Source organism: Oratosquilla oratoria, chromosome 10 (assembly GCF_046742065.1).
Source record: "Oratosquilla oratoria isolate Oo_2021 chromosome 10, ASM4674206v1, whole genome shotgun sequence".
Lineage (NCBI taxonomy): Eukaryota > Metazoa > Arthropoda > Malacostraca > Stomatopoda > Squillidae > Oratosquilla > Oratosquilla oratoria.
In genome coordinates this window covers 66,740,537-66,756,590 of record NC_134786.1, presented here as the reverse complement: position 1 = coordinate 66,756,590, position 16,054 = coordinate 66,740,537, and the positions used below count along the sequence as shown (strand labels likewise).

At 37.5% G+C, this 16,054-nt stretch overlaps 1 protein-coding gene across 2 annotated transcripts in view; it reads right to left on the bottom strand.

Moving 5' to 3' along the window:
* Positions 1–427: 427 nt before the first annotated feature.
* Positions 428–16,054, bottom strand: part of LOC143029292 (uncharacterized) — a 72,581-nt gene continuing 56,954 nt past the window's right edge. Inside the window, exons 10-14 of one of the 2 annotated variants that reach the window (XM_076192029.1) lie at positions 8,746–8,846; positions 7,104–7,204; positions 6,798–6,881; positions 5,485–5,586; positions 428–5,248 (exon numbers count right to left, since the gene is read on the bottom strand). In XM_076192029.1, coding sequence (XP_076048144.1) covers positions 5,159–5,248; positions 5,485–5,586; positions 6,798–6,881; positions 7,104–7,204; positions 8,746–8,846 — 478 coding nt within the window. In that variant the 3' untranslated portion in view covers positions 428–5,158. The remainder of the gene's footprint in view (positions 5,249–5,484; positions 5,587–6,797; positions 6,882–7,103; positions 7,205–8,745; positions 8,847–16,054) is intronic. The other variant, XM_076192030.1, reaches the window with a different exon arrangement.

Below are 16,054 nucleotides of genomic sequence, written 5' to 3'. Positions count from 1 at the left end.
CAAGAATATGCAGTCAGTATCCCAGATGGGGAAAAGTAAATTTTCACATACACACACATACCAAAGGCTTTTTCCCCCTTACAAGGGAGGTAGCCAAAAGTAAACTTAGATTCAACAAATCCCTAATGCACTTTTCCCATCATCCCCCTTACTGCCTTCACATCCATTAGCATGTGCATGTTCCCTTTACCTTTTCCTCTATACAGAATCATCTCATTTCTCAAACATTTAATCTCAGAAACATATTACTCTCTAATTTCCTCAAATTCCAAATCTGCTCTATGCAATCTCCATACAGTTCACCCCTTCACACAACCTTCTCATAATACTTCTTCCACCCCAAATTTTTTAGGGCAATCTCCGACAATATCACATATCAAAGCAATATTTGTCTAGGATTTATATATGGTAAATAAAGGTGCATATAATTAACTCCATGTTTATTTTCTTTACATAATCATACACAATGATTCAGTGATAACATTGCACATAAAAAATGTAGATATAGTGACTAATATTGATTTACTACAAATACACAAAGACCTCAGCAATACCTGCAGGTCTTCTATGGACATCAACCAGTCTAAATGAAATTTTGTACTCAGCTTTAATGCCTGGCAGTTTTTTTTTTTTCTTTTGTTACAAATTGGAAGCTGAAACATATAGGGACCTCAAAGAACAGTCACTCCTTCCTACTCTAGAAGAAACTAAATAGTTCATGCCACACCATACCAGAAACTGCCTTACTGAGTAAATTCAAACCAGTACACCTGAATATCTTATTACTGGGTTGTTCTGACACATCAATGTATTTGACAATACTCTAATAAACCATAAAATCATATTGCTTCATAAAGTGCCTTTGGGAATATAAATGCCCTAACATAAGTAGTAATCCTGTGCAATCTTTGGAAGAATGGAGATGTGTTCCTATTTACCCATTTGTTGCAAGGCAAACTCCTGAAGATATACATATATCTAAATAAATAAAATGGAAAAAATTTATAATATGAAAATATTCATGACAGTCCAATTCTGTGAGTAAGCATATACAAAATATCTGGCTTCTGAATCTCCACATATACACTATTTCTCAAGTATCACACAACCTCTACTTGGGAATGGGTGGAAGCTGGAAACTAGATACACGTATACAGTATATGTACGTATGTATGCATGTGTGTGCGCATTGTGAGGTCAGGTTCTATTTTAAGATGTTTTATGTTTTGTTTTTTTTGGCAGCCTCTACCCTCTGTGTTTAACTTCTTTTACTGTGTATTTTTCTGATTTAAAGGGATCCTGAGTAGACAAATAAAGCATAACTGCAGCTGTGTCCCCATAGATTCCCTGTCATGGATAAGCAGTGTGGGCATTTGCTGAATCTTTGAATGATGGGAGGACCATAGAGGGTAACAGGGGAAGATATTTTGGTGATGTCTATAAGTGATGGATGTCTCAGGGTATCCACTTACTGCATATAAGCTTTTCATTGGAGTACTGCGGGGGCACCCCTGCCATGTTGTAGGCCAAGTGTATAGGATCTAATATTTGGAGGGCAGCAGGTGAGGTAGAGGATTATGTTTGGTATCCATAATCAATTTTTGTTTTGTAGGGGTTTGGTAGCGATTTCAACAAGATTATCTGTTGGCTCCCAGGGTTGTGTGGGATAATATTTTAGATCTCATATTATGCAGAAGGTTTTTAAATGTTAAAGGTGGAGGAGGCAAATGTTAAGGATCAGATCCAGAAATTGAATCTATTCAACCACTGGAAGAATATTGTTATCTAGTTGTATTGATGGAGCGCCCTAGAAGCAGCGTCATCTACAGAAGTTCATGGTGAATGATTTGAGGGGGAAGAATTAAATCCATGGTCTTCAGTCCACTGGTTTACACGGGATTCAATTCTTTGGAGAAGGTGATTAGTGTGGGCAGTGTACACTTGGATGCAGCATTGGGCTAGATTGTTGACATATAAGTTGGTGGTAATTTCAAGAGCAATAGGTTTGGTTATACCTTTGATTAATGTAGTAAAAAAGAAGGATATTGACAGCACTTACATGGGAGATTCCTTCTTGTTAGATATGTGGAAAGTATAGGGTCATTCAGTGGGATAGGACTTGGGATAAGATGAGCAACATTTCAAAGAAGCCTAGAAGGTAAAGTTTATTATTGGATCTAACATTTCCAGAGGAAGAGAGAGAACAAGAGCGTGAGAGATAGAACCTGCTTCAGCAGTCCTGGTGCTGTGGTATCTACATCATGTGACCACCCCCGATCCCCAGCATGGAAGGAACTGGGAGCTAAACCATCACAAGAAACCCTTGCCACCCTTACTGATGGCCATCATAGAAATGGGACTGCTTGGCCAGACAGTATAGGGAATGACATTGAAAACAACACCAACTTGCTTCAGCTTTCCCATGCAGGAGTTTGTTGAATCAACCTTCAAAGAATATGGGGGACCAGTTTCCTTGCCCCAGTTAGAGAATAAACAAAATATTGAGGATAAGGATATCATCGTTCTCATTTCTCACATATTCTTCCACACTCCCCTTTCTCATTTTCTCTCCATTATTATCCTTTTGTCCCCTCCTTTCTCTCCTCATTCTCCACTTTGATTAAGCTGAATCTTCCTCTTTTACTAAATTATTTCCTGCCTTTGTGGAAGCCTGAGCAGAAGAATAAGAGCTATTATCGTACTTCAAAGAACTTAGAGGAAAGGAAGTTAAGATATAAGGAATGTCATGAGCCGAATAACTTCCTTTATCCATAAACAAAGAGCTGCCCCCTTCCTCCTGCACTGTGTTAGGAGGGTGGGTAGCGAGACCCTACCCCTTGTCAAGAGATCTGCCGTAAATGATAAAGAAAGAAAAAACATATACTGTATATGTATATATTGCACACTCATATATAGGCGTACACACACAGTGTTGATAAATAGATTTATACCTATATATTGTACATTCAAACATATTACATATTCACCCACTTGCATTAGAGATTTACATACACAACTCAAGGGCCAATCACTTATGTCCAACTGTTCTCTATAATACTCAATTATATCACTGAGGGGAAAAATAAGTCATGATTGAAGCGGTCTTCACACAACTAAATAATAAAATTATGCGCTCTTTTTTTTATACCCTTCTTTAAATTAAATACACAATATGGGAAAGAGTTGAAAAATATTCTTGCCTCATGTGAAGATGAGGCCTAATATGTTAGCATCACCTATTTTCACTTCCACCCAACTCTGCAGGTACTAGGAAATCGATACTGGTTGGAAACAGAGTATAGCTGCTAAACAGCTATTGGTTAGAAGTGCACAAATGGACACAAACACACATACACACAGAAAAAGAGAGAGAGAGAGAATGAGAGAGAGAGAGAGAGAGAGAGAGAGAGAGAGAGAGAGAGAGAGAGAGAGAGAGAGAGAGAGAGAATGAGAGCTATCATCCATAGGTAATGTGCAGAATTTGTCATACAAAAGTAGATTATATACACAGAAATAAAAACTGTGACAAACTAACAAACATACATTAAACAGTTGAGAGAAAAAAAAAAAAAAAAAAAATTAAGACATCTTCCTCCTACCTTTTAAGAAACCTATAACTGACACCATTACTATAATAATAACTTGCTTCAAGTTTCACTAACTGGAAACCCACAACCCCAAGGTACCTGGCAATGGTCCTTGGGCACTCTCAAAGAAACCTTGGAGTGATATCTATGTTGCATTAGTGTAGGATATTCTTGTCATGACTCATAGAAGTAGAAGGAAGTAATCAAGTTAGGTTTTCATGTGAATGTATGGAGGAAATACAGTGAAAGTTGGTAAGAGATCTTGGGTCTGCTCCATAGACCAAGTGCCAGGCCCTTTGGGATGTGCCTTCAGATGGAGGTGACAAAGTTCAAGGAACAGGTGGCAGGGCAAGGATTCCCTCTGATGTCCTTCTCAAAGGGCCAATGCTTGCAGATACCTGTCACTGGTGCTACATGACTATAAACAAAGGAAATACTACACGAGAACTCTGAAACTCATTTTCTAGTATGAGCTTGGGGGAGGTCCCTAAAGGGAGGCTTCAGATGGAGCTTTGGAAAATTCTCACGATTGTACGCTTTTGCCATTGGTGTGGTTTCATTTAATGATCACAAATTTGGTGTGGCCCTAATAGATGGGAAAGTAGATTGGTTGGATGCATTTTGATAAGGCTATGAAGACTGGTTTCAAAATAACAATAACAAGTGAAGCAAAAAATTACGAGCCCACTTACTCATGGGTTACCCTGAGCTCTTTGTTTCTCTTATTACGGCTGTATTAACACAAACAACTCTTAACCCCTTCACAACAGGAGCATAACATTGTATACCATACTTAATGAGGCAAGGTCCTAGTATACCTGTATATGCTACCTGCCCACAGCAGCCAAAGGATTTCTACTTCTGTTGTCAGTAACATAGGTAAGACAGAGAATCCAACACTGTACATAGGAAGTCTGTAGGCTATTCTCTAGTTCTTGTCAATCAATCACTAGTGACTTTCCTCATAGCATTCTCTGTCCTGCCTATCCTGCTGTACCTCGCTTTCTTTGTGGTGCTGTGAGCGGTAACCTCCCTCAACACTAAATCCTTCCCTTCTTCTGGGTTGAGAAATAGGCTAGATCCCATATAACATGCTACACACTCCTTCCTAGCTTCCTGAAGTTCAACGACCATCATTCTCATGACAGCTCCTTTGACAACTCTTCCAGCACTTTGCGTTATCTTACTCTCCCTTCCCATACACCCATCTTACTCCTGGGCAGCATAAAATGAGAAATTCACAAACATGTAGCATAAAAAAATGACACTTGTCACACATCGAATATGTGGCCCGCAGTGAAGGGGTTAACGTCACATGCAATACAATACAGCAGCTTTGGCATTCTTCAATACCAGTTGGGTTTTCACAAAAAATAATGTTATATTTGGCTTCTATTTTTTAAATTCTTAAGATCTCAATTCCACAAAACAATTTTGGTTCATCAGAGAAAGTTTATATACTGTAGAATTAACATAATAAAATAGAAATACAAATCCTTGACGAAGTTCCTGGACCCTTGGTAAGATATACTACAATTTTCAGATTAGTTTTAATTTTCATAAACTCCTACTCAACGTCTTTCTCTGTAACGCCGTTCTCGACTTCGTTCTCTACGATCTCTCGTCCTTTGTAGGAACTCATCAACAGTTCTGTCGTAAGGCTGAAAACATTATTTTATATTAGTGGGATGAATGGTTATATCCTGACAAAATTAATAATACCAAGTTGAAATCTTAATATCTAAAAAATGCGAGAAAATTCGAGTCAAATAGCAAACTATTTCATGGAACAGTTTATTCACTTTTAATAAATATATTATGTCACTACAACCCAAGAACCTAAAAATCCTTGAAACCCTTAATACTATGGATGTATACTGCCTTGGTTGCAACTTACATCTGCTGACGATCTTTTCTCTGATCGTGATCGAGAAGAAGGATATTCTGGCATGGGAGGTCCATCATAATACCTTGGTGGTGCTATCGGGTCAAAAGGTGGCTGAAAAACACACAAATGTTCAAAAGATAGTTCACATGAACACAATAATATTCATTACACTAACAATCCCTTGATAAAAGCACAAAATTTCTTCAAAGTTACTCATGGGGTCATCTGAGAACCATGGGTCTCCTGCAAGAGAGACCTAGAGCAACAAACTGATTGAGATCATGCATTAAGTATAAATGATGATGATGTAGTTTAACGTCACAAACTCCACCCTTTCAAAAGGCTAGGACAGTACCCTTTAACAGAGGACTTTGTAGCATGGAATCTAATGAACCATGCCCTTGATCCAACTTCGCCGGTAGCAGGGTTCAAACTGCCATCCCCTCGATCTTCTCCACAAATAATGTACCCTTAACCCGCTAGGCCAGCAAGCTTCCATGATAAAATAATAACTGTTGCCTCTTACACACACAAATCAAATACAACAGGATGCATTAAATCCAAAACCATTCCCAAAGAACAGCATATAAAATAATATGAAAATAATAGGCACACAGTTCTATAGTTCTCAATTCCACTCATCCATCTCATTACAAAGTACAATCAACTGGAATAGAAGAAGAAGAAGAAGAAAAAACAACAAAAAATCAAATCTCTACAACATTACACATGCATGAACCATTACGCTAATATGTGCAGTACAAGGTGAAAAAATGGGATAGAACAAGAGAACTAGAATTCCATACTTAGTATTTTCCTATGAAAAGTCCAAACATAAAGAGGTCTGTTAAGAGGAGCTAAGATAAGATAGAAACAAAGGTAGTAGATGGGAGTGGAATGGGTGAGAGTGGGTGTGTGCCTTTGACTTGGCTACCTCCCTTGGTGGGAAGAACCCCTTGGTATAAAGAAATGGATAAAAAGGTCTCTCAGAAGAACCAACTAGAACCCTAGTAACTGGGTCATTAAATATGTGTGGATGAGAGTAAAAGGAACAGACCGGTGTTCATGAAAAGAAAGATGGATGTGTTAGTGTTGAGTGAAATGAAACTGAAAGGGAAAGGTGAGTGGAAGTTTTGGAGTATGGTGGATGAGGTGTTGGGTGCTGTAAGTGACGAAACTGGTAAGGGCATGGTGGCATGGAGTATCATGTCTGAGGATAATGTGGATGACAGTGAAATTGAGATGGGAGATATGGGATTTCCAGAACATACAAAGGCCTACTCTCACTGTATACCATTTTGAGGTATGAGTACATTACTTACAGGTGGTGGAAAGGCCATTGGTGGAAGGCTGCTTGGTGCCCTGGTGTGGAAATCACGCATCTCCCGCATGAAGTCCTGGTACGTCTGTGCAATAAAACACACAGATCCATAAGAGTTAACTGTTCGTGCTATCCATACATTAATACAACTTGAAAAGACCAGTGATGCTCAATGTAAGACTACAATTAACTTTTAAATTGCAATTGTAAGCTGAAGCTACTTGTATGCTAATGTTTATATTAACAAAGAAGACCTTCACATGTTAATCAAGTGGATGGCAAATCTAAGTGCTATGATTCGTCTCACCAATTTGTGTCCTGTGCTTGTTCCATTATATGAAGATGCTTCCCGCCTTGGAGCACTTCGATATACTGGTGATCGCTCTCTTACCCGTTCTCGAGAATATGCTGCAAAGGAATCATATTAACATTCTTAAAAACACAAATTAATAAAAAATATATGGGTAAATTGGATCATGCAATGTAATGAACTCAATGGCTTTGTTCCATATAATGTGATGAATTTAGTAGCTTATCCTTATATATATATATATATATATAGAGAGAGAGAGAGAGAGAGAGAGAGAGAGAGAGAGAGAGAGAGAGAGAGAGAGAGAGAGAGAGAGAGAGAGAGAGAGAGAGAGAGAGAGAGAGAGAGAGAGAGAGAGAGAGAGAGAGAGAGAGAGAGAAGAGAGAGAGAGAGAGAGAGAGAGAGAGAGAGAGAGAGAGAGAGAGAGAGAGAGAGAGAGAGAGAGAGAGAGAGAGAGAGAGAGAGAGAGAGAGAGAGAAAGAGAGAGAGAGAGAAAGAGAGAGAGAGAAAGAGAGAGAGAGAGAAAGAGAGAGAGAGAGAAAGAGAAAGAGAAAAAAAGAATGAGAGACCAAGAGAGAGAGAGACCATGAGGGAGGGAGGGAGAGTGATGTTCCTTACTTTTTAAACTTTAACAATTCCAAACAAAGCCCTGAACTATCTAAATTCCACTGCCTCCTTGCTTCTTTTTTCCCACATTCATAACTCAGGCAGTCAGAACAAATATTACTTCATGTATTCCTTTCACTGCTTCCAGTGCAAGAAAAGACTGGGGCAATGGACTTATGGTTATCTGCTTCTCTTAACAGCCTTTAATTTCTCTGCACCACTAGAGGCACATCCTATCTTCTCCATCTTCTCCCCGTCACTCAATGATCAGTCTTCCTGTCTTCAACTTAATATATCAACTCCATAATACTGTATCTCTCTACCTCCTCCATTTTTCTCTCCATACAACTATACACCAACCCTGTGCCTTCCAGTCTTGGATACCACAGTTACCTTCCTCTCTGATACTTTGCCAACATAGAAATGGCCTGGCAACCAATGGAGATGTAACCATCACACAGGAGAAACAGATCACATTACACTACACTCTCCTACACATTTCCAGACAGCTTTCTAGAATCATACATGCATATATATACCAAAAGGCCCCTTCCACCTTATAAGGAATGTGGCCAGCCAAGGCATGCCCTCACCCTTCATCCATCTCACACCCATCCTCCACCCATTTGGCTTTCCTTTTATCTTAACCCTTTATGGACGAAGGGTCATTCCTGTTAATATATTATGTAAATTCTGAAAACCAATAACAGGGAATGGGATATCAACCCCAAAGTCACTCAAAAGCAAATGGGTTAAATATCTATATATGTTGCAATAGCTTGGCTACATTTCATTATTCAGATTATCTCTATGCAGTTCTGGAAATCAAAAATACTATGGGTGCTCTATGGGGGTCTTGCCTTATTGTGTACTCAAATAAAAGCTATAACATTCAACTATTATGGATAACATATCCTTATTCATCCTTGATCCTTCAATAATAAGTATGCATTAATGACCTAAAAAATACTGGAATGTCATCTAGAAATACAAAATTTTCTTTGTGAAAATCTGCTACACTTCAATCTCCAACCTGGCTTTTCAGCTCCTCTTCCTCTAGTACTTGGCATACCACGGAATCTCTTAGCTCTTGGACCATAGTCGTCTCCATCATAGCGTCTCCGTCTTCCACCCCTGCATGAAAAAAAAATCTTGTTTACTTCAGAAAATCAAGCACTTCAAAACTATTGAGAGAAGAGGGAAGATGCAGTGAGCAAATAACATTTCTGTGAAGTACAGAAAAGTGACAAAAAATAAAAGATATGAAGAACACTCTATCAATAATGACTGAAAGTTTGGTGTTCATCTTTTGTCTGTGGACTTACAATTAAAATCTAATATGTCAAAGGAACAGATATATGATAAGTATCAATAAAGAAATGAAAATGAACATTGAGAAATCTATCCAATAACTACCAGATACTTGGATCCTTAGCTGTCACTGAATTTTCATGCAAACTAGCCCTTCATTAACATCTGCAACAGAGGGCTGGACTTAACTGCATCACTCACCTTTCAGCCTTGTTGCAACTTCTACAAATACATCGTCGCTATTCTACCTTTCTACAAATAACCTGAATGGACTTGGTAAACACACTTTCTCTAAAATGCTATATTCCCCACCTATGAATATAATACTAAAAAGGTAACTTTTGAAAGCTAACCCTTTAGGAGGAGGCAAAGATCATCTCTTAGCTGATAACAATCACTTGGTGATGGACAGAGAGACTACCATACCACCCCAGATGGGTTAATCAAAGTTATTGTCAATGTTTATAGGAGGCAACCAGTTTTCCTTGTACTTGAATTAAATTACTTGGCAACAGACAGAATAAATATACTAGAGGCCAAATTCCCTGGAAGGTTGAACTAATTAAGATGGGCATCACCCATAAGGAAATTATAAATTTCCCTCAGCTGAATAAAATCACCTGGCAGTAGCTCAAACATGCATACACAAGGACTAATGCCCTGGAAGGGCTACGAATGGTATTAACCCTCAGAAAGTGATGGCTAAATAAATTCACTTGGCACCAATCAAATAACATACACACAGGGGTACTGTGACACCACCCTTACAGACCAGTCACACAACATTCCTTTACGATAAGACTCATCTCAATGTGAAGACTACCAATCACCTCATTTTCAAAATACAATACTTCAATTCTGCTACTCTCCTTTTCCAACTCTATGACTCTTCTTCAGCACAATTTTGTCCTCAAGGACAGAATCATTGGTTATGAGTGATGAAATACATGAGGACTACTACTCCAAGTTTGCATTGAAAAGGAATCTTAACTAAAGATCTTTCAGTCCATAATGATGCCAAATACAAAATAGAAAAATAAATGAACAAATAAAATAAATCCAAAACAAAAATAAATAAATAAATGAATACAGTACATACCTAAATAAAAAGGCATTTAATCTAACAATCTTAAAACTGCATTACATGCAATAACCTCATATGGAAGTTATTATAAATTTGTTCTATTCAGTGAGCAAGCTGTATAGTAGTTATCAACTATCTAAACCTTAGTTTCTTAATTATTACCAATCATTAATTAATGTTCTATAGGTTCTCTTTTGCAGGAATCCTGTGGTTCCCAAAATAGTGGTCATGGTCACCAATCACTAGTTTGTATTCAATAAACAGTAATCCTTGTCATATCGAACCATATCTGTAACCTGTTATACCCTTAGATTTTTTTTTGGGGGGGCAATATTTCATGGATATCTGTAAGAAACCTACCCCATCTGCAATATTTTTCATTGGCTAAACAACATTCATAAATTTATAAACATTCATAAATATCCATAAAACTTAGCCATAGTAGTAAATTTCCTGTATATAGTTCTTTCATTTGTAAATCCAAACTGACCTTGACAATCTGCTACACAAGTAAATTTCTTGGATACGGTACTCTCATTTATAATTTCAAAACCCTCAACATGATTGCTTTTAAGTTCAAATCACCTGCCCACCCACATGCATTATGTGTTACCATGGATGTTCCTCAGGGATGCCAATTACAGCTGTCCTGCAAAACGACTCATTTTGAATGCTTGCCACAGATGAAAATCAAAAGGGCTATTTTGCCAAAAGTTAAGTAATTTTTGGTCCATTTCTGACAAAAAACATATATATATATGATCATAAATAACCATTCACAAATATCTAGATCTGTATTACCTCACTCCTGACTCGCTGTGTGTTTGCACATTGTCAGATGTACATCAAAACCATCCAACCCCACACCACTTAAGTCCAGCTGTAGACTGATCGAAATCCACATGGTTCACAAACAGAAATGGAATGGGTACAGATTTGTTTTCATAAATGACTTAGATCTGCATAAGCCCACTCCTGATTGGCAGTGCATTGGGCTGGTGCACAATCAAATATATATTAAAACCAACCCACTTTACTGGCCCCATCTGTAGTGTAAACCTGCATGGTTCCTGCATGGAAGTGGCAACAGTACTCCCATTTTCACAAATACTCTAGCTCAGTATAGGGGCATTCTATGTAAGATCAACAAAAAATTCAAAGTAACACCCTCATCTCTCCAATTTTGTTAAAATTTTGTTTATAGGTAGTTTTTGGGCTCTAGACATTTCTGAAATTTTAAGGTCAATCCAAGCAACCATTTAGGAGATATGACATTCAGATATTTTGAAGTCGAATGAGAGGTCACTAACATTTGGTGACCAATAACTAGGGTAATAAAAGTCAATTATATAAATGTATACATATTTAGAATCAGAAAAAGACAAGGAATCCAAATATCAGTTTTAGAACTCGAGGTTGGGAAAAAAAAAAAAATCATAGAAGAGAAAAATGAAGGCTATTAGAATTAGTAAAAATGTTTACTTATGCTAGTAGTTTTTATACAATTAACGCAAAGTGAGTGCCATATTTATACATTATCTATCAACTATACATATTTTTCACGCTTTTATGTTAATTATATGAAAAATACTAGCATAAATAAACATTTTTACCAATTCTAATAGCCAAAGCTTATGCCTTCATTTTTCTCATCTATGATATTTTGTTCAATTTTGATACCCCAGGGGTCAAATCTTGACCTCAAATTTTTGCTAAAGTGGGATATTTTTATTTTTCAACCTCGAGTTCTAAAACTCTGGTATTTGGATTCCTTGTCTTTTTCTGATTCTAAATATATATACATTTATATAACTATAACTTCTATTACCCTAGTTATAAGTTGCCAAATGATAGTGACCTCTCATATGACCTCAAAGTATCTGAAATCATATCTCCTAATAAGTTGTTCAGATTGACCTTAAAATTTCAGAAATGTGTTTAGAGCCCTAAAACTACCTGTAAACCAAATTTCAGCAAAATTGGAGAGATGAGGGTGTTAGGCACTTGTTGATCTGACTAGTTGGTGCATGTCACAGACTGGCAAGCAGAACTGCTAGCTGCTTTTATTTTCTTGTGTTTCTTTTATACATATAATGTTATCGTTACTTTAATGTTTGCACAGGAAAATACTAAATGGGAAAGTATGATTATGTAGCTGGAACCATAAAGTTTCTGGTTCTTGCAGAGGTCTCAGGATGTGTATTCATTTGTGGTCCTGCAAGATGGATGGCTTGAGAATCGTTTCCCAGATACTTATTTTCAAAGCCCATCCACCCCCTCACTTCCATCTTGAGGTGTTGCACCAAAGGGCTGACATTTGGTCTCTGGACCAGGCCCAGAATCTCTATAAATTTTGACTATTTTTCCATCTTACTGGTAACTCCTCCCTGCCTCCTACTTCTTTCAACTGGTGACACAGTAAAGCCTACATTAGTACAACAGAGACAAAAGTCCACAGTTTCTTCCCAGAGAGATTTACAGGAGGGCCCAAGGACTGCTGCCTGCCATTCTGGGGCTACAGGTTTCCAGTCAGTAATTATTGCTATTATTCATACAGTGATATGGGACTTATGATTCAATTTAATATCACAAACTCCATCTTTCTGAGAGGACTAAGAAGGTACCACTTTAAGGAAGGCTTTGTAGAAGCAGGGAATTTAGTGTAGTATGCCCTTACTATCTGTTTCCTGCCAGGCAGATTTGATCTGCCTCCACTCAGATTCTGTGAGTATCACATGATATTTACAATATGTATATTTTGGTCAGTAGTCAAAGAGTGCCAGAGATGAAGAACACACATCTATCTTTATTATTCAAAGTCCACCATCTATCAGACATACACCCATTTATCCATTTTTATTGAGTCAACTTAAAAAAAAAAAAAAAATTACCCTATTGATATCCACCCCTCCCAACAAAGCAAAAGAATATTATCTGTAAAACATAAACTAGGCAATCAAGTAATCCACAATGTACATTACTTGAATCTTATATGAATAAAACAAAACCTGACAAATAAGATCCTCAATGCTGCACTAAATTCAAATGAAGACAGGGCAGAGAATGAAAAGCCATAAAACTATACCAGGATAAAGTGAGAGCCTATGGGATTCCTTCAAAAGTAAATTAACAGAAACTACAAAAGTTAACCAAGGATTGAAAAGAACAGACTCAGCTGACCATATGCATTGCCACACACAAAGGTTAGGAAAAAATTATTGTGATGATACTACACACTAAACACCATCCAGGCTTACCAGCTGTGAAGAAATATTTTAATGTCTTAAAAAAGAAAAAATAGTATAAGATGTGAAAAATTTACTTAAAAGTATAAACAAGATTGCACAACTGCTATTGTCTTGCCCCAAATTTCACTAACTAGAAACCCAAAGTACCATTATATATATAACCAGCAACAGTCTTTGGGCCCTCCATGGGAAAAACTTTGGCCTTTGTTTTATTAGTGCAGTTCTGTTTCCATGTTCCTGACAAGAAAAAGGAGGAGGAGGAAGAGGTGGAGGAGGAGGAGGAGGAGGAAGAGGAGGAGGAGGAGGAGGAGGAGGAGGAGGAGGAGGAGGAGGAGGAGGAGGAAGAGGAGGAGGAGGAGGAGCACAGTTATTGGTTTTCATCTCTCTTGATAAGGAAAACTAACTGAAGTAAGGAGTGTGAGAAAGAGTGGAAGTGAAAGGAAGAGAGTATTTACCTAGTTGTATCTTACAGGAAGGGGAGCTACGATCATGGTGTACTATCTCTCTATCTTGCCATATCTAATTTGTTCTTAAATTCTTGCATTTTTTTGCTAACACTATTGTTTCATCTAGTATGATCCATACATCCACTACTTTGTGGGGAAAGCTTTTTTTTTTTTTTTCTCTCTTCTATAACTGGCCTTTTTGAGTTTCTTTCCATGTCCTCTTGTGTTTCTCTTATCCAAATTTAGTAAGTCATCTCTACAAAGGATTTCTACACCTTTCATAATTCTGTAGATGGTCAACAAGTCACCTCTTTCTCTTCTTTGTTCCAGAGTCGGTAGTTCGAGTTTTAACAATCTTTCTTCATATGACATTTCTGACAGTGTTGGGGCCATCTTCATAGTTGCTCTCTGGATTCTCTCAATTTTCTTTATATTCTTTTAAGTACTGGGTGACCATAGTGTCACTGCATACTCCAATTTAGGCCTTATCAGTGCAGCTAATATTTTCTTACACTTGGATCTGGACTGGTCTTGGGAATACACTTCTTGGTGGAGGTGTGTTAAAGGCATATGATGACAATAGCAGGGAGCTATTTTCTCATATGATCTCAGATGACTCAATGGTGAGTACCTTTTGTTGGTCCTTCATGATCCAATAAATAGCAACTGATGCACAAACAGTAAAAGATGAAGATATGTGAACAGTTCCAAATAATCAATTCCATATGGTCTTCACCAAGTAAATAAGTTCACACTGCAATGAAAACATAAATAACAAAGCATGTCTTGAGTTTTATAATTACACATAACTCCTGATGCTAAGCATGGAAAGCACAGAACCAGTTGGGATATCAGACTAGGATATTCATCTTCTGCAGTTCCCAGCACTTTTACTAAATTCTATAGGTACCTTTGGCAATTTTGGAAAAGACCTATCTACTTATATAGACTTTTATCTTTATTATATCATTCATTTGCTGTTATCTAGTTTCAATAACCCTCAACCTCACAGCACCTAGCAACAGTCCTTGGATCATCATTCATCAAATATATCTCCCTGGGACAAAATGTTGCACTGTTCTCTCTGTTGTATGTCTATGAGTATCTACTTGTAATATATAGAAAAAGATTGATACTCATGAGGTCTCATCTACAGCAGTGTAGCATGGGCAGGGGGCCATCAGTGTGGTGGTTGCACCTGATGCAAAGTTTTAGGGGTACACAATATCAGGGTGAGAGACTGGAGAGGAAGAGGAGGAAGTAGAAGGACCATCTTCTCCAAAGTATTCTTGAATTGCAATAAATGTGCTGGAGGAGAGGTCAATAAGTGGAAATAAGTGTTAATAGGTTAGGGGAAGCAATGTTTGCCTTGTCCCAGGTGCTTGTAACTGCCCATCTATTGAGTGAACCCCTGCCTCTCTGTGACTTGCCATTTGTGACTTTGCATATCTGTGACTTTTCCCATGGAACATAACTAACGAGTATTTGCAATTCTCCTATCCACAAGGACTATGTCCTAGTACTTGAATACTTAAAAACTTGTTTCTTTTTATCATTCAAACCTTAAAAATTACTATAGTTTGATTCACAAATATATTAAAAATGAGCAAAATAGCAATATATAATACATAAAGTAATACAAAATTTAAATATAAACAATAAAAATGTGGTATAGGATGCCAACATCTCCAGCATCAATGTTTCTAGCCACACTAGGCTGACAAGTTGTGAGTAGCCAATTGAAGCACAAGATTCAATCAATCTTTCATTACAGATATGTACAGGTTTATCTTACTATAACTTTATAAAAATGTATTACTCTATTTAAAAAATAACTGTTTGATAATGGAGTCTATCTATATAACAAGGTCTTTTCCCCCTCTACCAGGGAGGTAGCCAAAGTCAAAAGGCATAAACCCACCCCCACCACACTTCTCTCATTCTTATCTTAGCTTCCCATGAATAATGAGACATCCCTGTATCACACCTACTGCCCTGGGTCAGAAGCAATGTCCTGGGTCACAACACTTTCACCTACTTCAATACAACAGCACTTTTTTTTTATACCATTTTTTTAAGGGAAAAAGTACTACAGCATTGAAGGAGGTGAAAGTGTTGTGAAAGAGTGAGTTGGGCTAGTTTATATTTCTGAAATGAGCAGAAGATTGACAGAAAAGCAAGGATATGAGATGTACAAGGGGGGAGGATGGCAGCAAATTGGAAGTGAGTATTAAGGGAGAGAGACTGGAGGAA